General features: G+C 40.2%; 3 protein-coding genes across 4 annotated transcripts; all 3 read right to left on the bottom strand.

Annotated features, from left to right (window-relative positions):
• avpr1aa (arginine vasopressin receptor 1Aa) lies at positions 1 to 2,200 on the bottom strand. Its single transcript, XM_028584842.1, has 2 exons — positions 1,158 to 2,200; positions 1 to 495 (listed from the first exon to the last, which is right to left on the bottom strand). The coding sequence occupies exons 1-2, from the start codon at positions 2,101 to 2,103 to the stop codon at positions 212 to 214; spliced, it is 1,230 nt and encodes a 409-aa protein (XP_028440643.1). The 5' UTR covers positions 2,104 to 2,200; the 3' UTR covers positions 1 to 211.
• A 19,236-nt stretch (positions 2,201 to 21,436) lies between these two features.
• LOC114560462 (uncharacterized) lies at positions 21,437 to 25,915 on the bottom strand. 2 transcript variants are annotated; one of them, XM_028585849.1, is made up of 3 exons: positions 25,445 to 25,915; positions 23,133 to 23,904; positions 21,437 to 22,701 (listed from the first exon to the last, which is right to left on the bottom strand). In XM_028585849.1, exons 2-3 carry the CDS (start codon positions 23,887 to 23,889, stop codon positions 22,613 to 22,615), a joined length of 846 nt encoding a protein of 281 aa, XP_028441650.1. In that variant the 5' UTR covers positions 23,890 to 23,904; positions 25,445 to 25,915; the 3' UTR covers positions 21,437 to 22,612. The 2 variants fall into 2 exon arrangements, with proteins under 2 accessions (XP_028441650.1, XP_028441649.1); XM_028585848.1 differs by having other exon boundaries at positions 22,618 to 23,904.
• On the bottom strand, positions 25,741 to 26,994 carry LOC114559701 (uncharacterized). The gene is made up of 2 exons (XM_028584516.1): positions 26,317 to 26,994; positions 25,741 to 25,824 (listed from the first exon to the last, which is right to left on the bottom strand). The coding sequence occupies exons 1-2, from the start codon at positions 26,992 to 26,994 to the stop codon at positions 25,741 to 25,743; spliced, it is 762 nt and encodes a 253-aa protein (XP_028440317.1).
• Positions 26,995 to 27,254: the final 260 nt, after the last annotated feature.

The following is a 27,254-nucleotide window of genomic DNA, read 5'->3' as shown; positions in this document are numbered from 1 at the left end:
TTCTCAGTCAACACAACATTTCTTCACTCTTGTCTCCTGATTCATATGCAAAAAGCTTAATTTGCTTTATAGTTTTGGACTTTGGGGGTATTTCAGTCACTGTCAGACATGCCCAAAGTTAAGATTAGTTGATGCTGTATGTGTAACTTGATGCCACTCCCAGACATGTTTTCATTCCCACCCCAGTAAACAGAGTTGTCTGGCTGCTAGTTTACTCCGCCTGAATGGAAGATTTGGGAGAATTGTCCATCTCTCGCCAGTTGCTTGAACTACCCGTAGGGCTCCGATTGGCCATCTTTGTCAGCAATGTTGTTCTGCGGAGGCTGCTGTCTGAGTCCTCCTTCTTGAAGTCAGGGTTCATTTTGAGGCAGCAGGAGAGGCAGTGCACAAAATCCTGGAGGAGGTGGCCGCTGAAGACCATGTATATCCACGGGTTACAGCAGCTGTTGAGACTGGCAAGGAGTGCAGACAGAGTCACTGCTGTGTTCTCAGAATCTGAGGAACAGGGAGAGGAAAGAGAAAAAATATGATTAATCCCGCAAAACATCTGGTCCAGGCTAGACTGCAGAAATGCCTGTCTCAATCAACTCATCTGGTGTTGAAATGTAAAACCTATTTTTTCCTTTAAAAAAGAGTTTCTGTTGCAAATCAAAGACTTTTTGTGTCATTCTCTCATTGTGAATGTGTCCCAGAAAAGTTCATTAAGCAAATCAATCAAGTGTAACTTTTTCACCCAATTACAGTTTTGTTTCCAGATAAAATATGTATCGAAGAATATAAGACTCAGCATGAGGTGAAGGGTGGTGGGTGAGAGCACACAGTTGAGGTGGCTGAAATTCGGAAACAAAGAAAATACTTAATTATTCTAAAAGCTCACAGTGCTGCACTTGCATATTTCATGTAACTGAAGTAGCTAACAATAGTTCGTTTTAAAGATTTCTTTTTTAATTCATTTTTGGTTTTGTATGCCAAATATATCCGTGCGTAAAGGCTGTGCTCACGTTTGTGCACGATGAGTGTTTGAGTTTTTTGTAGCAAATGACCAAGCGCTTTCTCTGGGATGTTTTTGTTTTGGCAATATATCATTCCTAAAGCTGTAAGAGTAATACATTCAGTAATACTGAATACACTTATAGTTTCATCCCTTTAGCACTCACCAGCCCACTGGAAGTTTTCATCCCACACCGACCACATCTGCACTGTGAAAAACGGAGCCCAGCAAACAGTGTACGCCAAAACAATCACAAAAGTCATCTTAACAGTCCTCAGTTTGGCTCTTGATATAGTTGTAATGCTGCTGACTGAATTCTTCCCAATCAGCCCGTTCTTGTTCGCAACACCATCCGTCGATTTCCTTTTCTTATATTTGATATTTTTCCATATGCTGTGGCAGATGAATCCGTAGCACATCATGAGCATTACCACGGGCACGAGAAAGATGCCCACAGTTATCCAGGTGATGTACGCCTTGGCGCCCCACGGCTCGATAAAGTGCGCCCAGCAATCGTTAATTTTCGAGCCGTTCTGGATCTCGCTAAGGGAGAAGATAAAGTACTGTGGAGTGCTGAACACCAGGCTGCATATCCACGTGGAGATGATCATGATGTAGGAGCGCTTGGTGGGCTGCTGGAGGGTTTTCAGAGGGTGGCAGATGGCAATGTAACGGTCCAGGGTCATCATCACCATCATGTAGGTGGACGCAAACATCCCCATCACCTGGAGGTGCTTGACTATCCTGCAGAAAAAGTCCGGACCGTAGAAGCGGAAGGTGATCTTCCAGCAGAGCTGCGGCAGCACCTGGAAGAAGGCGACCACCAGGTCAGCCAGGCTGAGGTGTTTGATGAAAAGGTGCATCCGCGACATCTTCTTCTTAGTGTTGTACATTGCCAGCAGGACGCTCACATTCCCAATCACAGCAACCACGAAGGTGATGCTCAGGACCATTATTTCGATTTGGGCCACTTCTTCGTTTCGCGCAAACGGATCGGATCCATTCGGGTGGACGGTGTTGTTTCCAAGCTTTTCCATTGTTCGGTCATTAAAGGGACTGAAACCCAGAGACTGGTTCCCACCGCTCAGAAACTCATAGTCAGGAGTGTGCATGGCACTGCCCCTGCGCGCGCTCTAGCAGATACAGTGCCAGAGGGGCTGCGAGGTGCCTCTACATATATGGAGCTACTGTGCGTAATGCTCACGGAGAGGAACCCGTTGGTCTCCGAGTTGTGGCTGCTACCGGGGCGTTTTAAACTTGAATCGAATTTCAGAGAGCATGTGTGTAAAAGGGATACACTGCAAAAAATCCAACACCTTAAAAATGTATTAGGTGTAGTAAGTCCTAGAACACGTATTCATCAAACAAGTCATGTGCGCCCTGCAGGGCATGACATAAATAAGGAATAGTTTTAATTAAGTAATATAATTAGATTTTCATGTTTCCAGTGCAAATTAGAAGATGCATTTTCTTGAAATTGCACTGACATTAGAGCCGTCAATCAAAATGTGTTAAATCAAGAAAAACAATTGGCAGTGCTGTTATTTCTTTTTCTTTTTTCTAGCTTTGGGACATGTTTAAAATTACATAATAATGGCTAACTATTTTTTTGCAGTGCATAGCCAAGCCCTTCCCCGTGGTGTACACTCAATCTCCACATCACCACAAGTTGAGGATAGTTTGCTTTATTACGTTCACATTGCAGTCACTCTCCAGATCTCCTCTCTTTCATTTCCGCTGGCCCTTGTAGTGAGTGGTGCAAACTGGAGCCTCCTTCCTAAAATGTCCTGCTAGCTCTTGAACTGGCTTAGCGGGATGAAGTTTCCTCAATTTTCATGTTGCCAGTGCAAATTAGAAGATGCATTTTCCTGAAATTGCACCGACATTAGAGCCTTCAATCAAAATGTGTTAAATCAAGAAAAGCAATTGGCAGTGCTGTTATTTTTTTTTCTTTTTTCTTGCTTTGGGACATGTTTAAAATTACATAATAATGGCTAACTATTTTTTGCAGTACATAGCCAAGCCCTTCCCCGTCTCAACCGCCACATCACCACAAGTTCTCCCACTTATAATGTGGTATAATGTGGTACTTGTTGTAGAAAGTAGTTTTGTTTGCATTAAAAAGTCACACACAGAAAATTGCAAAAATTTCAAGGGAGTAAGTTGAGTAACAAACAGCTAAAATAACCAACTTTTACAGCAACAGGAATACATTGACCAACACACTGGAATGTTGTTTGCTTTTACTAAAGCCTTGTGCAATGCTGATCTGTTTAAAATCGTTTATCTGAAATGCTTTGCTCAAATAATCACCAGACTGATTTATTCAGGTACAGTGAAGTCAAAGGTCAAAATGAATACACCGTTTAGGCTGCAAAAACAGATTTTGATCATAATGTTCAAATGAGGTGTTCAATGTGTTTGTTTGTGCTGTGTATGCAAGCATGCAGTTTTGCCTTTATACAGTTGAGTTTAACTTGCGTTCATTTTGTCTGTGTACCAAGCTCACTTATAGCAGACATCTCAGAGGTGGATAGCTCAGAATCTGTGCAAATATACCATCAGAATTAAGGAGGAGTGATACCACAAGTAGTACAGAGATATAACCCTGATGTCCAGATGCTAGTGGTGGTGGAGAAGAGATGAAGAGAGTTGGCTGGAGTGGGGCTTCTGATGAGCTCAGTGGAAGGAAGCCTGGGCACTGACAACTGTAGGTGAATGTGGTGGAAGAGGGGTAGTTTTAAAGTTTGACAGCAACGATATGATTGGCTCAGGGAGATTGTGGCAAAGTCTAATTGGTTTAGCTGAAAGATTGAACTTCTGCTGATTGAGTAGAAGTGTGAGACAAAGAGACCAAGAGAGAGAGTGAATGAATGAGTAGAGAAAAGAGTCTTCCTGACTGAACTTCCGCTAAGCATAATTTGTGATGTCACAAAATCATGCTCACGTACATGTTTTAAACTTAAATTAAAGATGAGCACAAACACTGCCTTCAGTGTCAAACTCTGCACGTACATCCTTCTGCACACATGAACACATTTGAGTGGAGGGGGTCGTTTAATATTTCAACTTTACCAACTAGCGTTGGCTGCTGGGGCGCTGCTCAGCGGGCGACTCACATGTATGCTCCTAAACAAAAAGGAGCTCAAGGAGGTTCAGTACCACCGTGCATACTCAGGTCTGGCCCCCCACCAACTCAACACTCACTGTGATAATACACCCCCCCCCCCTCCCCCACATCTTCCCACACCACCATGTGATCTGTGTATCATTGTGGGACTGCAATCATGACATTTTTATGTGTATTATATTAATGTGTGTGTGTCACTGAAAGGTGTGTTGGGTGACTATACAGATGTTTTTTTTTATGTTTGTGTTTTTTTATGTTATCTGTTGATTGTTGGAGCAGACAATGCAAGGAAATATTCTGTTTGAACAGACACTAAAGTTGTATCTTTTCTAATCTTAGCCTTTTGCACTGCCTGCATGTTTTCTCTGTCTCTCTTATAGTTTCCCATGTTAAGAGCGTTGTTCAGGCTCCGCTTTTGCACATTTGTCTACCAGTTCAACAGCATCTTTAGTGCCGCCTCAGTTTCCAAGTGACTTATAACAATGTGAATTGTTGATTACAGTTTCCATTGCGAAAGCACATAATTGCCAACTGGCTGTTGGTATCCGGCAGCCATTAAGTTCATCTGATCCATGTGCTGATAGTGAGGATAGTTTGCTTTATTGAGTTCACATTGCAGTCACTCTCCAGAGCTCCTCTCTTTCATTTACGATGGCCCTTGTAGTGAGTGGTGCAAACTGGAGCCTCCTTCCTAAAATGCCCTGCTGGCTGCTTGAACTGGCTTAGTGGTATAATGAAGTTTCCTCAATTATCCCTATGTCAGTCTCTGCTGATCTTCCCATCAGAACCACAGCCAGGGATATTTTTGATGCCTTGGGCTTCTGCTGACCAGCTAACCAGTTTCCTCATATGAGAGCCATGTTATGTGTCTCATTTCTGTCTCCAACCATCCGCTCTGTTACAGTCTTGTCTTGTCCTGGGGGTTCAAGGAAGACAGAACGGATGTCTCCCTTCACGCTGGACTGAACCGCGTTTACCCTCATCTCCTGTTTTTGAAGACGTTCACTGGAGACGTGTTGTTATTACTGCTCCAGGCTTGGATTGTCTCATCAGTTTAATGAAGACTCTATTGACCATCCTCAACTGCGGACGGTGTGTCTGGGTCCGGGAATCATGGGAATGCATATTGTGTCTCCAGTAGCCGCAGCAGTCAGTCTGAATCATTTCCGTGAGGTTTCCCTTTCCTTCATTCTGTAAGAGCTCCCCAGACTCTCTGGGAGGAGGTTTATTTTTATCGTTGGGGATAAAGAATCTTGTTAAGGAGTTTTTTCTTCTTTTATGAAACAGAATGTCTGTCTTGCATGACTTAAATTTGCTATCAGAAAGCGTTGTGAATATCTAAACATTTTCTTTACACATGTTAATCGAAACATGTAGCTCGATTAAAGTCCATCTCTAGCATTCAGAGTGGAATTCGCAACCTTTTAATTTAAAATTTTAATTTTTTTAGTTGGTGAAATATGTCAGTTAGGGTTATTCTGTGCTCTGTTACAAAACAAAAAAGATTTCTTAAAGTTGAACATTATGTCATGGGACTTATATACATTGTTTATGTCTCTGCCATATGTAATCACCTGCATGAGAAGAATGTCTGCTCTTAACAAGCTGCATAGTATGCATGCTTCCCTTGTTCTGTCTGGCTTATATCATAACCACCTCATGCATTATAATACCCAGTCAGTTCATCATGCTACCAATAAGACATATAATGTGCTTTTGACGTAGACTGAAATCAAGAAGGAGCACCTCCTGATTCAGAGGGTTCTATCTGTTTTTCTTTATAGTATTCATAAAAGCACAAATGTGTTTGTCCCCTGGGCGACTGCAGCCCTACGAAGGTCAAGTCAAACAAAATATTGAATTACCTGTTTAGTTTATGGATGAAGTTATGACAATCACCAGGACCTACGCAGATGTTCCACCTATAATACATTTGTTATGTAAGTGTATACGTAGGTTTGAATGTTCTCCTTTGGCATTGTGGGCTGATGATAAATCAGAGCTTCAGTAAACATCCAGGTTTATATTCGTGAAAATCTGTGTCTAGTACATGGTTGTTATACAACCTGGACCTATGTAGATAATATAAGAAAACTTCAGTGCAGCTGCTTTTGTTTGAAGCCATTTTCCTTTGCCTCTGTGTTTGAGTTTGAAAAAGAGCACAGTGGCCTACAAACGAATATTTACAAACCGCAAATATTGAGTGAGTATTGGTTGGTTTGATAAACAATTATATTTTTTTTATTACTTTCTTTGGGGATGAATAAAATAATGGAACTTTACAAAGGAAGGTGGCGCAAATATGTTTTGCACCGTGATTATGATTTTAATCAACATAATGAGGAAATGTTGTTAATTAACGTATCTGATAAGGCGTAAAAGCATATCAGCTAAATGTTTACAGACATTGTATTTCATTTGTGTTACCTACAATCTTGTTAAGTAACTCTGTAGAAAAGGCCCCAAAGTTATGTTAGTGTTGGTATTATTTAGTACAGTTGACCATATTGTGTTTTATGTTACATTTACTCCCGTTTATTCAGTGCTGGTAACAGGGTAGCCAAAGCGCGTGCTGGTTTGTATATTATAGCTGACGTCACACAGTTAATAAGCAGTATGATAGTTAGTCGATCAGTTGGATTGTAGTTGTGAGCGGCACCTTTATTCAGAGTTTGTGTAAATGAGAAGAAAACCACACTCACACTCACACTCACACACACACACACACACACACACACACACACACACACACACACAAAGAAAGAAGAAAGAAATAAACTGAATAACAACCATCTCTCAGCTCTTCATTTCTTACTCAGGAATATTTGATCTTAAGTGGTGTTCTGGCTGACACACCTGAGTGAGCCTGGTGATAAACCCAGAACTAGCACCTAGACTGAGCGTCTACCCATTATCTTCATTACAAACTCTGTTAAAGTTAGGGAAAAATGTCTTCTTGGTTTGATATTGAAAAAGTCCACAGTGATTTGAAGCATGAGACACAACATTTTACTCTATCAACTGAAACTAAGCTATTTCCCTAACCAAAGTGTCTATGTTGGCTGAACCTAAGTCCGAATGGGAATCACTCCAGCGCTTACACCCACCATCCAATCACCACCAGAGATAAATACACACACAGAATTATGAAACTAAACTACAGAATTTAATCAACACTTCTGTTACACAATCTCAACAAAAACTGTGACATGACTTCCATTCGGTGACTACTTGTGTTGTAAATATTTCTTTAAAAAGCACAAAACCTGAACCCCAAACCTCCTCATAGATATTAGATATTATTAGATGATTTTGTCCACTTCCCACACACACTTACAAAGACCCAATAGATTATTCTAACACAATTCACTGCAGGTCGTTTTACGATAATTGTGCTTTAGGTGCTGAAAAGCAAAAATAATCTTTACTCTATTATCATAAAAAGACATGGATAGCTTTCATTTTTTTGTGCAGCCTTTGCAACATGACACCTACTAAGACCTGATTCTTAATTAACAAAATAGGAGAAATTATCTCTTTGTAAGGTGTATCTTTGAACAGGATTGTGATGTCGTGAAAATCACTCCTTTATCCACAGAAAATGAAAACATTTTTTCTCTCAAAAACAGAGGCTCAGAACATTTGTTCAAACAAAAATAGCCCAGCTAAAACCTAATGGCTTCTACATTCTCAATGAGTCATAGAACAATGACATGTTCGAGACCATTTCCTCAGCGGACAGATGCACTTGTCCAGCGTAATGACTGGCTGCTCTGCTCTCACACGGACATGGAATTCTGATCCCATCTTATGTAAGATCCCTGGGCCATTAGTATCATTAACAGATTTCTTCACATTTCATTGCATTTTGGTTTCTTGTACAGTCCATTGCTTTATAACTTAAAGTGTATAATGAGCATATTTTGTAATATATAGTACAACACAATATTGACAATACATCTTTTTTCCTAAAACATATTCACTGTGATGCTTTAACATTAAACATATGACTGATGTACTGTGTAAAATGGACACCAAAGAGCAGAGGTCATTATTACAATAAATTCCACAATATAATGTAGTGTCCTACATAATACCCTGTATTTAAAGCTCCATTAAGAAATATATTTTTAGCCATGTTTGCATCATGGCTTTAGGGATGTAAATGTCACTCTGTAAGTCGGGCTACCTGTCGGTCCAACACTTTGGTGCACACTGAAATATCTTAACAGCTATTGGACAGATTGTCCTTACATTTTTTACTGACATTCAGGACCCCTAATGGATGAATCTTTGACCATTTAGCTAGCGACAGAATTCCAATTCGTCAAAAGATTTTCACCGGGTGTGTATTATTGTGTTAAATATATATGAAGTGTGCTTTTGTACCTGTCCTTCAATTTTTTTGAGAAGAACTTAACAAATCCAAATGCTTCCATATGAGGCACAGGGGCTCACTTGAGGTTATTTGGTTTTACGAGTATGACAATGATGTGAATGAAATATTATGGCATTGAAGATCTCAAAACAATTAAATACGTAAGGGAGTGTGATTAAATAATTAAAGTTAATTCAATTCAATTTTATTTATAGTATCAAATCATAACAACAGTTATCTCAGGACACTTTACAGATATAGTAGGTCTATAATTTACAAGACCCAACAATTCCAGTAATTCCCCCAAGAGCAAACATTTAGTGCGACGGTGGCGAGGAAAAACTCCTTTTAGGAAGAAACCTTGGGTGGTGAGAAAAACTTCCTTTTTAGGGTGAAACCTCGGACAGACCCAGGCTCTTGGTAGGCGGTTTCTGACGGTGCCTGTTGGGGGTGTGATGAACAATGGCAATAATAGTCACAATAAAGACAATGGAACAATGACCAGAAATAGTATTTGTAGTAGTTCATGGCATAGCATGGCACTGCAGGGCGTTACAGGACGTAGCAGGGCACAGCAGAGCATAGCAGGGAGTAGCAGGACGCAGCAAGACGTAGCAGGGCACTGCAGAGCGTAGCAGGGTGTAACAGGGCATAGCATGGCACGGAGCAGGACCACCGGGATAGCTGCAACCATGATTTAGGTGCCACCCTAATCCAAGGAAACATTCTGGGCAAAAGTTTAAAAAAGTTAACATCCTAAAGTGCATTAATATGATATAGACATTACTAAGAGGTTACATGTTTTTAGGAAATGTGTGTGTGTGTGTGTGTGTGTGTGTGTGTGTGTGTGTGTGTGTGTGTGTGTGTGTGTGTGTGTGTGTGTGTGTGTGTGTGTGTGTGTGTGTGTGTGTGAGTAGATAATCAATGGTGCTCTTTGCAATATGTGTGTAAGCTTGATAAGATACTCAATGGTGCTCTTTGCTATTTGTGTCTAAGCTTGTTTAGATCATTACCCTCCCTGTTAACACATGATGAACTGGTATTGACAGGTTGCATCAGTATGGGACAGTGGAAAAGTACTAAATACCTAAAATCAGGATGAGAGACATAGGTTGTGAAACAACTGTTATGAGTGTGGTCATGTGAGAAGTCATGTAAGCGTTACATGAATTATAGGTACACTCCTCCCTATGGGAGCAACTGAAGAACCATTGGACCAGGAGAGGGCTAAGAGGCGTGGACACACCTGAGCGCCACCAGAGGGCCAAAAGGACCTGGCCCCAGCCAACCAATGGGAGAAAAATACGGGCAAGTAGAATAGTATATAAACTACAGGATCTACACACTTTCTGTGGAGTCTGAGAGTGAAGCAGAACCTGTCCACAGCTGTGAAATCTGTACGCTATTTTTCCTTATTGCTTTAGAATAAATATGAATTGAATGAGAGAAGTTGAAGAGATGTCATTATACTTTTCTTAACAAACGAACACGACAGGAGTCAGTGTGAGTAACATGTTAGACGAGGCACTCCACACCACCACCACCATTAAAACACCAAATAAGGGATTATTTTTTGTTCATCCCTCCAGTAAACTTTGTATTTGATTTAGATTAATTGTCCTAGATGGATATTTGTTTCCACAGTCAGTACACATAGCAACACATAGCAACATACAGATATACACATAGCAACATACAAATAAAGTCAGTACGCAAAATCTCAATAAATGCATTTATCACCGCAGCTCACAACAGTGTGAGCGAGGCAGATTGTTCAGGGCTGCTGTTGCAGAGGGGACAAAACTCTTGCTGAAAGGAGCTCTTCGCCATTTGAGAGTTCTGTATCTCCGGCAAGATGGAAGAAATGTGAAGTGTGGATTGAGGGAGTCATCAGTGTTATTTGCTATTGTAAGTGCTAGGCGTGTGACGGCTCTGAGGTTAATATCTGAGAGATTGGGAGTAGGCTGGCAGATGATTTTGTAGGCAGTGTGTGTGATGCTGCTAAGTTTGTATTTGTTGGAGATGGTTAACATGGTGAAGAAGCAGGGGCAACAGTCATTTAGACGTATAGAGTTGATATGCCAAGGATTGGTTGCAACATATTCACACTACCAACTACTTTAACACGCAGGGTATGGTTAGGTTTAGGCAACAAAACTACTTGGTTAGGGCTAGGAAAAGATTGTGGTTTAGGGTTAAAATAAGTACGTTTGTAACGTAACTTACATAGGCTACGTGATGTTAGTTAGGTAGACTTTGGTTTTACATGGAATGCAAACAACGATTTGGGTGAAAGTCAGTGTTGTTTGACCCACCCATCCACTCTGACTTCTTCCCCAAGTGGACTTTGTCACTCTTTATACCACGTCATCTCACTGCGCCATGGACGAGCAGTTGCTAAAGGGTGCCTTGTGCGTCGGTTTCAGACTCTAACCATAGTCCTCAAATCCACCGGAGTTTAGAATTCCAAGAATAAGGAAGCGTTAGGTAACGGAAATCCAATAAAAAAAAAGGACATATGGCAGAATTTTGGCAGCAACGGGGCAATCCTAGAAGTGGAAGGTCGTGGATGTAGACTGCCGCAGGGCAGGTGGGAGCGGCAGTGTCTGAAACCACAGGAGAGTTACTGTAGGAGGAAAACACTAAAAACACTAACTAAAGTGCTCCCGCTCCTGCTAACATATACATTAGCAGGCATGAAAACTGACTTGATGCCCTGTAAGATATCTGGGATATGAACTACAAATCACAAATCTAAACTTAGTCTCAAAGAAAAAGAAGAAATACGACTGCAACAGTCAAGTGTGTACAGTATATCCTATCTAAATACCACTTTGAAAATATTGTCAAGGCAACTTTGGAGACAGAGATGAAATTTTACAATGAAATATTATACCAAACTATGTGTTCACTTTACACATACAGTATATCAAATATATATCATACAGCCATTTCTCTGAAAGGTTTATATTTCTGTGTGTGCATGTGTGTCCTGCAATAACAGCTTATGGGAAACTGACGCTCGACAAAACTCATCATTTATCAGGAGAGTTGATAGCAATGTTCTCACTGCTGTTTCTTTGAAATCACACACTGTGACCTAATAACATCAACCCTCTGGGGAAGCAGCCACAGGCTTCACATTGATCCCGTATGTTCATTTGGCAAGAAGGCAATTGGACTGTTGCCAAAAAATGTCTATATCACAAACGGCCTTTTTTTTTCAAGGTTCTAGTCCTCCCTTTCTATCTCCCTCTCTACCCTCTTATTTGTTTGCTTTTCTGAGACTTACGGACATGTTTGTGGGGTTACTGCTGTGGATAAGCATACATTGTTGGCCAATCTTTTGAAGAAAATGATTAATTCATTAATAAAAGATATATAAAATCAGCCACATTTTCAAACCTAGACGGGTGTATGTTTTGGATGGAGCACCACTAAACATTACGCTAAACAATCCCTATTTTAAGGGAAACAGATGGGTCCATACATTCGGTGTGTGCATCGTGTATGCTGCCACCAATGCAGACACCAGCGATAGTTTCAGTTCAATCAGGAGAGACTTCTGTTGCAGATATGCAAAGATTTATTGTACATAAGCATAATATAAATTGTACAGAGTCTTTGGAGATTAGACTCCATCATTAAAAAATATTTTAAAGGGGTAGAGAAGCCAGACCTATTCCCCCCAATGGAGCCTAGACACTGGTGATGGTGGAGAAGGAACCTGGAGACCGAACGAAGGAACTGTCTGCCGGAAAGGGACTCAGGTTGCTGTGGTTGACGATGACCAGAGGTGGAAGGGGAGGAGGAGGATTGCGCGTTTGCCTGAAAAGACAGCTGATAGCAAGGAGAGAAGACATTTAAAGCAGGAAGTCATGCTGTGATTGGATCATGAATTTTGTGGCCAATTTTGGTTGGTTTACTGAAAAGTGAACGCCTCCTAACAGCTGAATAGTTTTAGAAAGTGATAGAGGTGGTTGAAGTTATTTAGAAGTCTTCCTGAAAGAATTTGCGCTGAGCTCCATTTCACTTTTCGGTCAACAGCTGCAGGAAATAAAATTGAAAAAAATTGGAAAATTTAAATTAAATCAGAATACCAGTTCTTATTATTCTATCTTTTTTATTTTGGAAGAATAACAGATGCTGGAATTAAGTGAATTTCAGTTTCAGTCTAAATTTGAAGCTGGTGGTTAAACAGAGTAGAGTCCCGTCTCTCTCTGTAGACAAACAGTAGCATCCTGCCTTAAGACTGCAGCAGCTTGGAGGAGAACCATGAATATATGGACAAAGGTCAGGACAAAACTATATAGTAAACCCCTCATGGATGAGGATTATTTTCCTTTACTGTATATCAAATTTGATGTTTCTCAGTAACTGGGACTTTGACAAATTTCAAAAGCCAGAAGCTAAAATAAATCTGGGGATTTTGAATGAGCACGTAAAACGTAACATTAAAAAATGGTTAGAAAAACTACACAAAATATAACAAAGCTAAATGTGACCTGTCACCATGAAACAGAAGTTATTTGTGTACATTTAGTGGGTGACACTGAATCTGTTAAAAGGAAATTAAACAAATACATAAACCTCTTTACTATACATACTGTAAATTCCTGCTTATTTTATTTTTACCTTACACACAGAATCAAAATGTGTTGGTGACTTCTCCTTCCCTGTTTCAAGAGTTGAAGGGCAGACAGAAATAGACGTGTCTGAGTTTGAAGCCATATTGCTGATAATGGCTCACAAGAGCACTTCAGCTTGGCCTTTTACCTAACTACAGTCCTCCTTTTCTCTTCTTGCTCTTATTGTGTGTGCTTGACTTGTCTACTGCATGCAGTCCATGCTAGCTGAAGTAAATATTAGACTGGTTTTGCGTACAAGCAGAATGTCTTGAGTGTTTATTCTGACAGTACATATGTGAGTGTTTATATACTGTATACATGAGGTTTAGTTCATTTGGAACCAATCCAGGTTTGGATACAGTGAAGGAAGTTTTCAAAAGCTGGAGTCCTACTTGGAGTTGTAGACTTTCAGAAATGTTTACTGGACTGTTGTACCCCAGAATTTCTAAAGACAGGATTGTTCCACGTTGGTCAGAGAGGTCATCACATAGAAGACGTCCAACGTTACCAACAAACAAGAATGTCAATATTGGACTACAGTCTACAAAGCCTCAGATTATTTTTTATGTTTTTAAATGTCCCATGCAAATGTTTTATAAATTCTCCCTTTTTGCAATATCTGTGCATAGAAAATATGCTGTGGTTAAGGTCAGGGCTGTGCACTGAATATTTCGGTTGTTTATTTAGTGTAAATGCTTGTTATAATTCTTATGACTGTCATTTATATAGGTTACATGAATGCCTTGTGCTTGCTAATCTTTAATTGATAGCTCATTGCAGTCCAGTTACTATTGTTAGCTATTAACATTTCTCTGTGCATGCTATTTGTAGCTGGCTATGTTTTAGCTTAGGTTTGCCTTTGCTATTGGTCTGTAACTATTCTTTCTAAACAGTCTGTATTGCTGTGCTTTGTTGTTACAGAACCACACACGCACAGAAACACAAGCCTATTTGTTTATATAAACCATCTAAACTGCAACCCTGGACTCTGCATCTCCTTTCTCCCCACACTCTCACCTGAACATTGGAATAGTGTCCTGACCCGACACCCTGAAGCGATTGCTGCCACACCTATTAACCCATATTTACACCTTCTATTATACAATGGTTAAAGCAAATAAATTATAGTTTTGTGTATTTAGGCAAGTAAAACACTTAGTTAAAGATTGTGTTTACAGTTAATAAAAAGGCAACTGTGGATCTGTGACAGTCGGAGGACTCCAGTCTCCTGCATGGCACGAAAGTTAAATGGACTACTACACACCCATCCACCACTTCAACCTCCGCACCTTTACTCCCCGCCTCATGACTTAAAGGACGTGCTGCCTCCCAGAACACTGGCAGTCAACATGATTTGTGAGGTGCAGATTCAGGACATAATTCCTAGGATACCAGGCTGAAAAGGTCACATACTGTAGAAAGGCTTAGTTCTTTTCAATCGTTTTAATGTCTTCACTGACAACCATCAGTCTTACTACAATGTGTCAGGGTAAAAGAACAGTCAATGTAAGTCTTTACATTACAATTTAATAGGTAGACACGTTTGTCCAAAGCGTTGACAAGAAGTGCATTCAAATGCAAAAGGAAAAAAAAAACTAGATGTCATAAAAAATTGCAAGTGCAACCACACCCAAATGTTAAAGGCAGCATTAAAGCAGTTCCTCATGATTTCTAGATACTTGGCCTTATAAAACAGGAAATCAGAAAATGGAAATCCCTCAACTTGTCTTGTCTTGTCTCAGTATGGAGCTCATTTTCTATTCTCCTATTGTGCGATTTGGTTGTTTTATTATGAAGAAATTAAAGGAATAGCTAATTGGCTGCAGCCTTGTACTGTATAGATATGAGAGTGGTATCAATCTTTTTATCCAACTCTCTGCAAGTAAACAAACTTGTATTTCCCAAAATGTTAAACTATTCCTTTAGTTAGTAATGCACAAAGTAATCAGATGTGTCATCCTATTAGCCATCGAGATTCCTGTCTTTCTCGTGTCACCTCAATCCCATCAAGGTGCCTCTTTTTATGCCCAGATTTGGATTTATTTTTCTTTGATTTATTTTGGGTTAACTACTTTAATTGGAAAAGTCGGTGGCAAACATCTCACTTAATGAAAACAGATGGTGTTGACACAGACACTGTGTTTATGTTTTTCTACAGTCTATGACTCTGTTAGAGCTTGGTGATGAGTTGTTTTAATTCACTGGCTCAGCGGTAACCACATTCAATTTAGAATTTAAAGTTTTAAGTGACCTTTCTGCATCATTCAGTGATTGAATTGTGTCCTGGACAATCTTCAGCCTATACTATTCCTGACCAATCATGGTAGCACAGCATCACTTTTCTTCTGCCTGTTAACACAAGACTAATGTATGTATCAAACTACTGATTAGTGCACAGACATGCTTTCCAATACAGAGAGCAAAGCAGAACAGTGATTTGTGTGAAATTGTAAACATGCTGGTGAGAGGTTGACTGGACCCAGGCTGGTCACAGTAAATGGAAGAGCAGCCGCTGGGCCCCTGTTTTTGTCAGAGGATGACGAAAAGATCCGGTTCACAGAGTAAAACTGCTCAGTATCCACACCCCACATTGTCCTCAAGAGGAAAAAAAAACTCATCTTCTTTAAAAAGAATTAGCTATGGGGTAGTCTCGCATTGCTAGTAGTCTGGCTATACCACTTATCTATTCTGGGATAGGGGAAAAACGCTCTTGCTTGTTTGTATTTCTTTAAACCAATCACAACAGGCATGAGGATTGAGATTGGTTAGGGTTAGGGTAAGAATACCAAGGTTAGCCAATCAGAGGCAGAGCAAGGAGAGCAGGGTGGGAGATGTTTTCGCCATTCTAGGACATGCAAATTCACGCCCGAGATGCAGCAATGGTTCCCTTGCAAAATAGATAGGGGAGATAGCGGAAGGGGAGGGACATGTCAGGCTTTATTCCAGCAAAGTACATCTGTTGAGCCAGACTAGCTATAGGATAGCAAGTCTACAGTCACCCAAGGAGCTCTGCGAGGCTTTACTAAGGTGCCATGATTATTTGGACAAAAACCAAACAATTGGATAAATGACAGTTTTGACCTGATGATGGAGGTAGATAAAAAGTTCAGGATCAACAATTCATCCCGAGGGTGTCCGAAGTCTGACAAGGTGGTTGTTTTTTTTTAAGATTTTTTTGGAGCTTTTTTATGGCCTTTAATTGACAGGACAGCTTTAAGACAGGAAAGGGGAAAGAGAGGGGGGACGACATGCAAGAAGAGGAAGCGGGTCAGATTTAAACGGGTCGCATTCGAACCAGCTGCCAAGGACTTAGGCCACATGGGGCGCACACTCGATTGGGTGAGCTAGAGGTCGCCCTGACAAGATGGATGTTTTTGTTTGATAACCCGCAATTCTCGTGGGATCTTGTGATATCACGAGAATCCTGCTGTGCAAGTTAAGACATGGATGTCTGTGCAAAATTTCGTTTTTTGGGATTAAACTGACACATTTACAGACACCTTTTCTTTTATACTTTACATCTTTAGTTTCATTATTTAAAGTAAATTAAAACAATTGAAGGCAGCTAAAGCAAACTAAAGTTAAATATGTTGGCATTATATAAAAGATTATTTTGTAAATAACAAGTTGATACCTCTCTGAGGCAATAGTTTGAAATGATCCAAAAAGTGTTAATTAAATCTGATCGGTGAGTAAAAAACACACAACGTTTATTTTTAAACTTTCACATCCTCCTTGTGTACTTGCAGAGTTGCCAGAGTCAGCTGATAAGCAAGAAGCAACATTGTTCCTGTTTCTACATCAGTTTTCTAGATTCTCCCACATAAAGTGGCCATTCCACCCAAGTGTTTTTCAATGGCACAGTGTTGAACAGTTGAAGAGTAGATAGAATTTTGACACCGTGAGGCACATTTTAACTGTCAAGATGAAGATTGGTGATTTTCCTGGTAACCACACAAAAGTCCTCTGATCCGTCTCAAGCAGGCACGACATTACCTCAGCACAGCAGCTTTACCATTATTGCTTTGTCTCACGCTACAGGGCTCAGCTATCACAAAGAGCAATATGTTCCTTTCTTCCTGTAGTGTCTCTCCCATTTATTTCTGCAGCAGCTCTGCTTGCTAGGATAGGCATTTCAATGAGTGCCAGGGGAGTTTGAAAATCTCTCTTTCACTCTGTCTAACCACAATGAGTTGGACTCTAATCCTTGCCAAAACGATTCCTGTAGAATGTTACTTGTATACCATGAAGACCATTTAGCATGGTGACCATTTAGCCTCTTGCATCCCTGTAGGTTCCCGAAAAATTATAATGAAAAGCCGATGACATGCATGTCATGCCAAGTGGTAGTCTGTTCTGTGGGACTGTGCAAGGACTTGATCTGTCCATGTGGCTGCTGTTTTTCAGTGGCAGACATTTCCAAATACAGTAAGCTCTCGTAAAACCCTTTTCTAAGGGCACATTAAACAGACCCATATCCTCTGAAATAACAACTTAACATGAAACCTGAGATTCTGCAAGATTAACTTGACTTATTCTGGACTGCTTCTATTAGGTGCTGATAAATCTACGGTACAGGTACAGACTGAATTGTTACGATTTTTTGCTATCTTATTGCGACCGATATACAACTTACATAACAATTGTCTGTGAGCCGTTTAAGAGTCGAAAAGGGTGGGCATCTTCATCTCTATAAAATTTAATCTAAACAGTGAATTAAGGAATCTGCTAGAGACACGATCAGACAGTAGGAGAAATCTATGGAGACCTTTAAGTTACCCTTGTTTTTTTATGTAGAATAATGTTAAATTAAATAGATTTGAATCACATCAATTTAAGAAAGAAGCCAGCGAAGTGATGTTATCATATGATGTTTTTTTAATCTACACATAATCTCTTTTAGAGTGGCCTACCATCCTCTAAACTCCAGTTTATGTACAACCAGTCCAGTTTTGTCCTTCTTATGCATTATATATCCAAATACTTTGCACATCAAACATGCAGAGTCTGTATTTGCTTTATACGCCAACTGAGCTGGCCAGAATTAATGTTCCTATTCTAGTTTACGTGTCTGGCACACACAATGTTGAATGCTTGCAAGTGCTAAAAGGTTCCCTTTCTTTTTGATAAAAGTCACCACTATCTGAGCATTGCAGAATGAACGGCTGCGTTAGGTCACTGGGAGCGTGGAATATATCTGTCACTGCACAGGCCTGCAGCTCCCCAATGTTAACTGAATGGTCTGCCGTCCTTCTCTTTCTTTTGCCATTGTGGTTTTCTTTCAGGATCCTGCAGGCTATGTCACAAGGTTGTCTGCTGAGAAGAGATTTATTTTTTATAGGAGGGTTTGGTTTGGTTTGGTTTGCCCAGTTGGCTGGTATCTTGTTAAACCTCTGCTCAGTATCCGAAGCTTGATATATGGTGTTGGTTTAAACCTGAGATTATTGACCCAGATGTCACAGTGCATATTATATAGGTCCTTGATAATGAAGATTTAAGCGTACAAAGCACACACACTGAACTAAGAACCTTTACACATGGATGCACACAAATGGTCAATACACTACCCTCAGTGGCCTTTTTACACCCAGGCAATATTATGGTCATTGATTCAGCATGGACAATGTTCCTTACAGCTTACAATGGCAAGCTAATATATTCAACTAGTGCATTATTATAATTTATTCAGTGGTTCAATATGAGCATGCCAAATTCAAATTCATGAAATTCAAAAACAATCCCTGTTGGCACTAATCTTCACCTTTGCCTATCATACCGACACAGGCAGCTCAACACAACAAACAAACAAACAAATGGATTGCCTCCTATTCTTGTCTGAGCTGACGGGACAATGCTTCCTCAAGAAGCAACTAATCATATTTGTCTTGACATTCTAGACCCATGCAACATGGTGAGGATGCAGAAATAGGCACGCACGGAGATGAGAAGGGTATGTATCGACTTGTCTTACTCTGGGGGTTACGGTGAATAAGCTAAATTCCCAATAAGTCGGCGTGTTCCTTTAAATCATGTCACAGGCTTTTAGACCATAGATATTTCCACCTAGAAATCTTCTTTTCACGTTTGTCCTTGGCAAAAAAAAAAAAAGGCAACAAGCATGAGTTTCAGACATAAAACAGCTAACACAATACAGTAATTATAAATATCGCACAAGATCTGAGCTAAACAGAAATGCACCCCTCCCCCCTCCGCCCCCCTCTCGGCCCCTCTAAAGCTCACCAATCATAGCTTGTTTGTTCACCCCGTACAAAAACCAAAGTGTTGAAATGACAAGTTAGACAAGAAGACTATTTTTTTGGCAGGGAGCAATGACTTCCTCCCTCATTTCTACACTTATCCCCCACTAATCTGAGAAGCTTCATCATTTCTAAAACTCCTAAAGTCCAGTTCCTTTTGATTTCTTTTCTATTTTTTTATAATTGCGTTGGTAAAGGGCATGCCAGAGATTCATCCACAATGGGGTGCATATCTTTGTATTGCTTTTAGACCTAAAGCTAACCACTGCCACTATGCTCTATGAAGGAGGGAAATGCAAACTTTTACTAGCCACCTTTCCACTCCACATCAAGTGAATACTTGATACTAAACGGAAATCAACAAAATAATAACAAACCAAGTAATTTGCTTGTGTCAATCATTTCATTAGTTCAACGAGTCATTTTCCATCTGCTGTTTTTCTTTCATCTCTCCATACTACAGCAGAGGCAGTGGAATGTTTTAATTAACTCAATTGAAATTCAAAACATGCCATAGTGTAACATTAGCTTTTACAAGGCTGTTTTCAGAGCTAATTTAGAAAACTATACCATTTTCAGGACCCGGGGCTCATTGCACTTCAGAACAGAAGCCTTTTTGTTGCAGAGATTTACATACAGTAATAGCTGTTGTGGATCAGGAAACAACTTCATGTGAGAATAAGCACACCTGTGCATGCATGTGGACACATATGCACACTGTCACGTGAAAAAAAAGAAGCTTTAATAGATGTGATAGGAGTGGCGATGATTGAGCTAATTCAGGATGAAAGTCATTGCTGAGGTTTAGACCGATTGTTCTTGTTATGACTGCCGCTGTTGGGTTGTAGCAGGGAGGAGTAGGGAATGGCGGACCAAAAATGCAAAGAGCAGGCAGGAGAACGTTTGAAGTGGAGGATTTATTAAGGAAACACAAACAAACCAAGGGAATCCTGTTAGCTGCAGCAGGTAAAAACTGATTCCAAAAACGAAGACAAAAGGTATAAACAAAACCAAGGGAATCCAAGAAAACAGGAATAACCGGGAGCATAGACGAGGACTGACACTGGGTGACACAAAACACACAAAATGATACGACCAAGGACCAGGGGAAACACAAAGACTAAATACACAGACTAATGAGAAAACACAAGACAGGTGACACAAGGGCTGGGAAACAGGTGAAACACATTAGGCGGGGCAGAGCAATCAAAAAAGGAGGGAAAAACAAGACAGGAAGTAAATCGGACAAGACAAGACAGAAAACCAGAGACTTCAAAATAAAACAGGAAACTGAGCAAAATACAACACAGAAAACAGACTACCAAACTAAGACAACCCCAAAACCACAACAGCCGCTTCTGTGAGCAATCATCCCACCTTACAACACGTTCAATGTGCGTGCACGCAACATGATTATATGGCAGCTTTTTTTTCTTACCTGAGACATGTACACTTTATCCATCCTAATTCGGTTTTAATTGAACTGCAGCAGTGAGAGGACATTTCCAACTCTTATTAAGCACAGTGAGAATTTAATGTGTTCAGTGTGACCCAGGCATCAACCCACCGACATGCAATCTTGTTCTGCTTAATATTCCCAACAGTGTGTTTTACCGTTTGTTAGGATCTGTTGCTACAGACCCCTCAGGCAACAGTGTTTCATATCCTAAATCCCATCACTGAATGTTGTAAAGGACAGCAAATATTGATCCTTCTGCCTTGGTAAATGGTGGCGCTCACATTTCAAGCAGGTCTTTGTTTCTGATAAGGTGGCATCAGTGGGAAAGGTCAACAAAATGTTGTCAACAGAGCAACAGATAAGAAAATCTTATACCTCAGGCTTACATAAGCCCCAGACCTGACTTACAGTATATTAAAGCATTATATAAGTAGCTAGATATGTGTGCCACAGTGTAAACAAATGTATTATATGATTTAATGAGGACTCAGTACTGCATGCATAAGCATTCTTGTTTGCTGAAAGTGAACCCAGAGGCAACTGTGTAAATTATGTTATTAAACTTTAAAAAAATAATCAGTTGGCATATAAAAATCAATCTTTCACAAATCTCTAAATGGTTACTGTTACATGTCTAAATAGGCAAATACATTGGCTTTCTAGTTTAAATGTTTGTTAAGTCTCTGTGTGCCAAATGAGTGCAATACGGAAGGATACAGAGCTTAATGCATGTTGATTTAATCTGAGTCATCATGCAGTATTTGTTTAACATTAAGTAATAATTTGCAAATGAGTATCACGGCTTGACTTTACTTGAGGGGATAGAAGTCAGTATCTCATGTGTGGAGTAATGATTAAGTAATGATGAACACTTCATGTGTTTTATTTTCGCTCATTGTACATACTGTACATACAATGGGTGCATCTGTTCATCTTAAACAGGTCTGTCCATTCTCCCTTAATCTGTCTATTTGCACCTGCTAGATGGTTTCGGTTTTCTTGGTTCTCTTCCTTCCTACACTTCAATTCTTTCAACAGCAACAAACAAATGTGATAAAATAAAGAAACATTTATGTGTGTTCAACTGGTTCTACTGCCTAGCTTGACATATAGATGTATTGCTATTGGGTCATGCAGATGTTTGGCGTACAGTTTGATTTTATTGCTCCATATTTCAATGGGAACAGGTACTGTTCTGCTTTCAGAGAGGCTGATCAAATGAACATTTCCTTGGATCCAGCTAATTTAATGGCATGCTAATTCATGTATGACCTACTTGTGAATTAACATCCATTATTTGATAATCTATTAAGTATTAACTAATCACATGAAGCCATATAGTGACTTGATTATTGATCAATGATGAGCAACAGAAATCCATAACACATGCTATCTTTAGGAGTCATGGATAATTATATAAAATAGGAAACTGCAAATTAATCTCTCCCCGTCTGTTTTGCATCTCTACTTGATGTAGAGAAACGTATGGGAAATGATATGCCATGAACGGGGAATTGTTTGCTTGGTAATCTTTATATAATATTGATTGTTTGTATACTAAGATCCCTATTATCTTCTGCCTGTCTCAAACAGAAGCTACTCTTCGTAGGGTCTATTATTCCATAACATTCATACTCACAATACATCAAAAGTGTACATCAAAGGTACAACAAAACATAAACTTGGGGTCATTGAAAAAGAAATCCAAAGAAAAATGGTTTGTGTTGAATCACCAGTTGCACCGAGTAACTCATTGCAGACCCATAATGTTATGTTATTCCCATTGCTCTGTACTCAGCTGCTGAGAGACGTACTGACAGAAACACACCCCTCCCTCCAGGTGACCAGTGGAGCCGGGCTGGGGAAAGGGAAAGTGTCTTTTAGCAAGGCAGCAGGCGTAACCTGATGAGAAGAAGGTCAGAGCTCTTTGAAACCTATCCTCAGCACAAGCCTGCTCAGAAAATGTTTCTGCAAACTCATGTTTGCAACCGTCCAGAGAAACATAAACCAGATAGATTTTTGAATTGGACCGACAGCCCATTAACACCTTGTCCTCACAGAGGATTATGTTTGCCTGGCCTATAGCTTTCTGCATTTCCCTCACTGTGTATTTCTCATCATCCTTTTTCCAGAGACCCATCTGAATAAGCAACCCCAATGGAACACAGAAGAAACTAGGAATAGTGAGGACCCATACTAGGATAGGGTACTTTTTGATCACACTGTTGAAATAAAAACATGCTGTTGAAAATACACAACATGCTACCAAGATTAAAAAAAATATTAAACCTGTAATGTAGATCAGTACTCTAAGCCAAAGTTGCCGCAACCACACTTTATTTTGATAGACACTATTGATCATCCTCACGGCTTTTCTGTACTTGTCATGGTCCTCAATTATCAGGCGCAGTTGGTCCGGCACCTCCATGTCACTGAACTGACCACAATCCCATTTATTGAGTCCCTCCTCGTTGACGGCAATCAAAGGCTGCAGGACCTTCCCGTTGTAGATAGAGGGAGGCTGGAAAGGCACCACAGTGGACCCTTGAAGCTGCTGGTTGGCGGTGCAGAGCACCTTTAGCAGCTTACTCTCAAAGTCGGGGTCGTTGGCCTCCAGGTAGGTGAGGTGGCAGAGGTGGAGAGGAACAGAGACTCCTGGCTCCAGCAGCACTGGGACGATGGGTTTCCTCTCCAAGCAGTCTCTGAACAAAGACATGTTGGCCTCCAGGAGGCACCAGCGGCTCCTCACAAACTCCGGGCTGAGGACCAGCAGCACCTTCTGGCTCTCCTGGATGCAGTCCGACATGTTTTCCAACACGGTGCGGCCGGGAGTGAAGTCCCGCTCATGGTAGCAGACCTGCAGGCCGCAGGACTCCAGCTGGTTGATGACGGAGTGGGTCCACTGGTAGTCAGTGCTGCTGTAGCTGATGAAGACATGGTAACACTCACCATCTCTCAGTGGGGGAGGAACATTAATAGAAGGAGGCAGTGGGACAGCAGGCTCTGACTGAATGTCTGCTGTTTCAGGTGAATTCATTGGCTCCATTATCTATGAAAAAAGCTAAATTGAGAAGACAATATTTAGATTATTTATATAGGCATATTTTTCAAAGATTTCATGTAGCCTTTTTATGTTATTATACAGTAGTTCCTATTAGAAACACATTGAAAGGGCATGCTACTGCTCAGTGATATGCTGCTGCCCAGCATAACTGTTTTTTTTTTTTAAAGATTATTTTTTGGGGCATTTTTAGGCCTTTATTGACAGGACAGCTGAAGAAATAAAAGGGGAGCAAGAAGGGGAACGACATGCAGCAAGGGGCTGCAGGTCAGAGTCGAACCCAGGCCCGCTGCTTTGAGGGGTAAACCTCTATATATGGGCAACAGCTCTACCAACCGAGCTATCCGGGCACCTGCCCAGCATAACTCTTAAAAGTCAATACAAGTTTGTATATGATAAATTTTTCTTTAAATAAAAAAATGGAAAATAATTAAAAACGTGTGTAATTAAATTAAAGTCATTATAGTTGCTTTTAGTGAATGTATTGTTTTTTTGGAGCTCTGTGTTTTGAAGTGTGATATAAGCAAAATGTTTATGCCACAAAGTTTTTTAGATATACTCAAATTGCCTTCCTTTAATTCAGAAGGGGGAAAAATCATTCACAGTATGTCATTTTAAATCAACACTGCTAATCTAATGGAATCAGCATGTTTCTTTGAAAATAAGATTTTATGGGTTTGAAATACCCCAAAGTGACTTTCTTAGAAGAGCACAACATTCTCAACTGAAAAGTATCATCAGATTAAACACCTTTTATATATATATATATATATATATATATATATATATATATATATATATATATATATATATATATATATATTATATATATATGACTTTAGACTCAGTCTAATGTAAAGTCCAGTTTTTTTTAATGTAAATCCACAGTGAAAACAATAAGTAATTTGTCGTTTTTTTCTGAATTTACATTCTATTCAGTTCCTATTTTCACATTAAAAATAAAGCCAATTTCAAAAGAGATATACGCTTCTTAAAGTCATCCAGGTAGCCTACTCATGCATGAAATTCAGAACAATGGATTTTAAACGAGTTTAGGTTTGTGGAAAACATGAATTCTGGTACTAAATGTTTACAAATGTCACACTGTAAATCGTACTAAGACTGCAAAGACTTATGGTTGTTTTCAGGTAGCCTATAACAATATCCCAAATTTAAAAAGTGTAAACATCACTTAATGCAGAATAATCAGTATTCAAACAACTCAGTGCTGCTCCAAATATACAGGAAGCAGCATTTATGTGTTAAGAAGTAAGCAAATAATCTAGCTTGCATTGTTACTGAGAGAAGCCTAATAAAGATAATGTAAAAGCAAACAAACATAAAGTGTACATTACAGACTAAAATGTTTATGGTGAAGTAAATCTATGAAAAAGAAATAGTTCCAGGACATGTAAGCTAAGCTTCCATACTTTCGTTACATTTTCTAAAAAACCAACAACAGAATCGTACTTCTCTTTTTAAACATGAAAACTATAATCACACTAAGGACAACATGCTACACAGCTATGTACATTCATACCTGTTCATGATAAAGTAAATTCAAGCAAATAAAATGAAGACTGGTCACACTGTGTTGATGATCAAGAACCGAAAGTAAACTCGGAAGCCGAAAAAAAAAAAAAAAAAAAAAAAAAATTGTTCTGCTTTCAGGTCCATTAAAGGGACAGTGTCCGTTCTGATGTCTGAGGGGCTTCTAACATGAATGAAGTTACTGTGCCTTTAATGACTCTCGAGGCTCGTATGAGTCCAGACATGCTGATGAGGCGAGTTTTCATCAAAAAGTAGGCCTACCTACAGACAAACTTGTCCACACTGCTATTCCCATTGCTCTGTACTCAGCTGCTGAGATACATACTGACAGAAACACACCCCTCCCTCCAGGTGACCAGTGGAGCCGGGCTGGGGAAAGGGAAAGTGTCTTTTAGCAAGGCAGCAGGCGTAACCTGATGAGAAGAAGGTCAGAGCTCTGTGAAACATATCCTCAGCACAAGCCTGCTCAGAAAATGTTTCTGCAAACTCACGTCTGCAACCGTCCAGAGAAACATAAACCAGATAGATTTTTGAATTGGACCGACAGCCCATTAACACCTTGTCCTCACAGAGGATTATGTTTGCCTGGCCTATAGCTTTCTGCATTTCCATCACTGTGTACTTCAATTGATCCTTTTCCCAGAGAGCAGTCTCAATAAGCAACCCCAATAGCACACAGCAGGGACAAGAAATAAAGAGCCCCCAAAGATTTCTGTTCTTAAATGAATCCATTGTGAAGACAATCGCCATTATGATTAAAGCCACCATAAGTAAAAGCAATACTGTAAAACAAACACCTGTCAGTATTGTAAACGAAAGTGAGTGCATTTTATTTTGAGAGACACTATTGATCATCCTCACGGCCTTTCTGTACTTGTCATGGTCCTCAATGATCAGGCGCAGTTGGTCCGGCACCTCCATGTCACTGAACTGACCACAATCCCATTTATTGAGTCCCTCCTCGTTGACGGCAATCAAAGGCTGCAGGACCTTCCCGTTGTAGATAGAGGGAGGCTGGAAAGGCACCACAGTGGACCCTTGAAGCTGCTGGTTGGCGGTGCAGAGCACCTTTAGCAGCTTACTCTCAAAGTCGGGGTCGTTGGCCTCCAGGTAGGTGAGGTGGCAGAGGTGGAGAGGAACAGAGACTCCTGGCTCCAGCAGCACTGGGACGATGGGTTTCCTCTCCAAGCAGTCTCTGAACAAAGACATGTTGGCCTCCAGGAGGCACCAGCGGCTCCTCACAAACTCCGGGCTGAGGACCAGCAGCACCTTCTGGCTCTCCTGGATGCAGTCCGACATGTTTTCCAACACGGTGCGGCCGGGAGTGAAGTCCCGCTCATGGTAGCAGACCTGCAGGCCGCAGGACTCCAGCTGGTTGATGACGGAGTGGGTCCACTGGTAGTCAGTGCTGCTGTAGCTGATGAAGACATGGTAACACTCACCATCTCTCAGTGGGGGAGGAACATTAATAGAAGGAGGCAGTGGGACAGCAGGCTCTGACTGAATGTCTGCTGTTTCAGGTGAATTCATTGGCTCCATTATCTAAGAGAGAGAGAAGACAGAGGTGAAAACATCACAAAAATAATTTATACCCTACCTTAGTGTATTTAGAAGTAAATGGACCTACAACCCCTGTCAGTGTGCTAAAAAGACGTTTAGTCCCACAGTGTCTTAGCAGTGTGGTTTTGCATGAAAGATTTACTACCCAAAAGAATGGAACATCAACACCTATAAAATATATTTGTATAAATAGCCTTTGTCAGAGAAGTGTTTATTCAACATCAAGGTAATTTTGTCTT

Source organism: Perca flavescens, chromosome 8, assembly GCF_004354835.1.
Source record: "Perca flavescens isolate YP-PL-M2 chromosome 8, PFLA_1.0, whole genome shotgun sequence".
In the NCBI taxonomy this organism is placed as follows: domain Eukaryota; kingdom Metazoa; phylum Chordata; class Actinopteri; order Perciformes; family Percidae; genus Perca; species Perca flavescens.
This window is presented reverse-complemented; position numbering and strand designations above follow the sequence as displayed.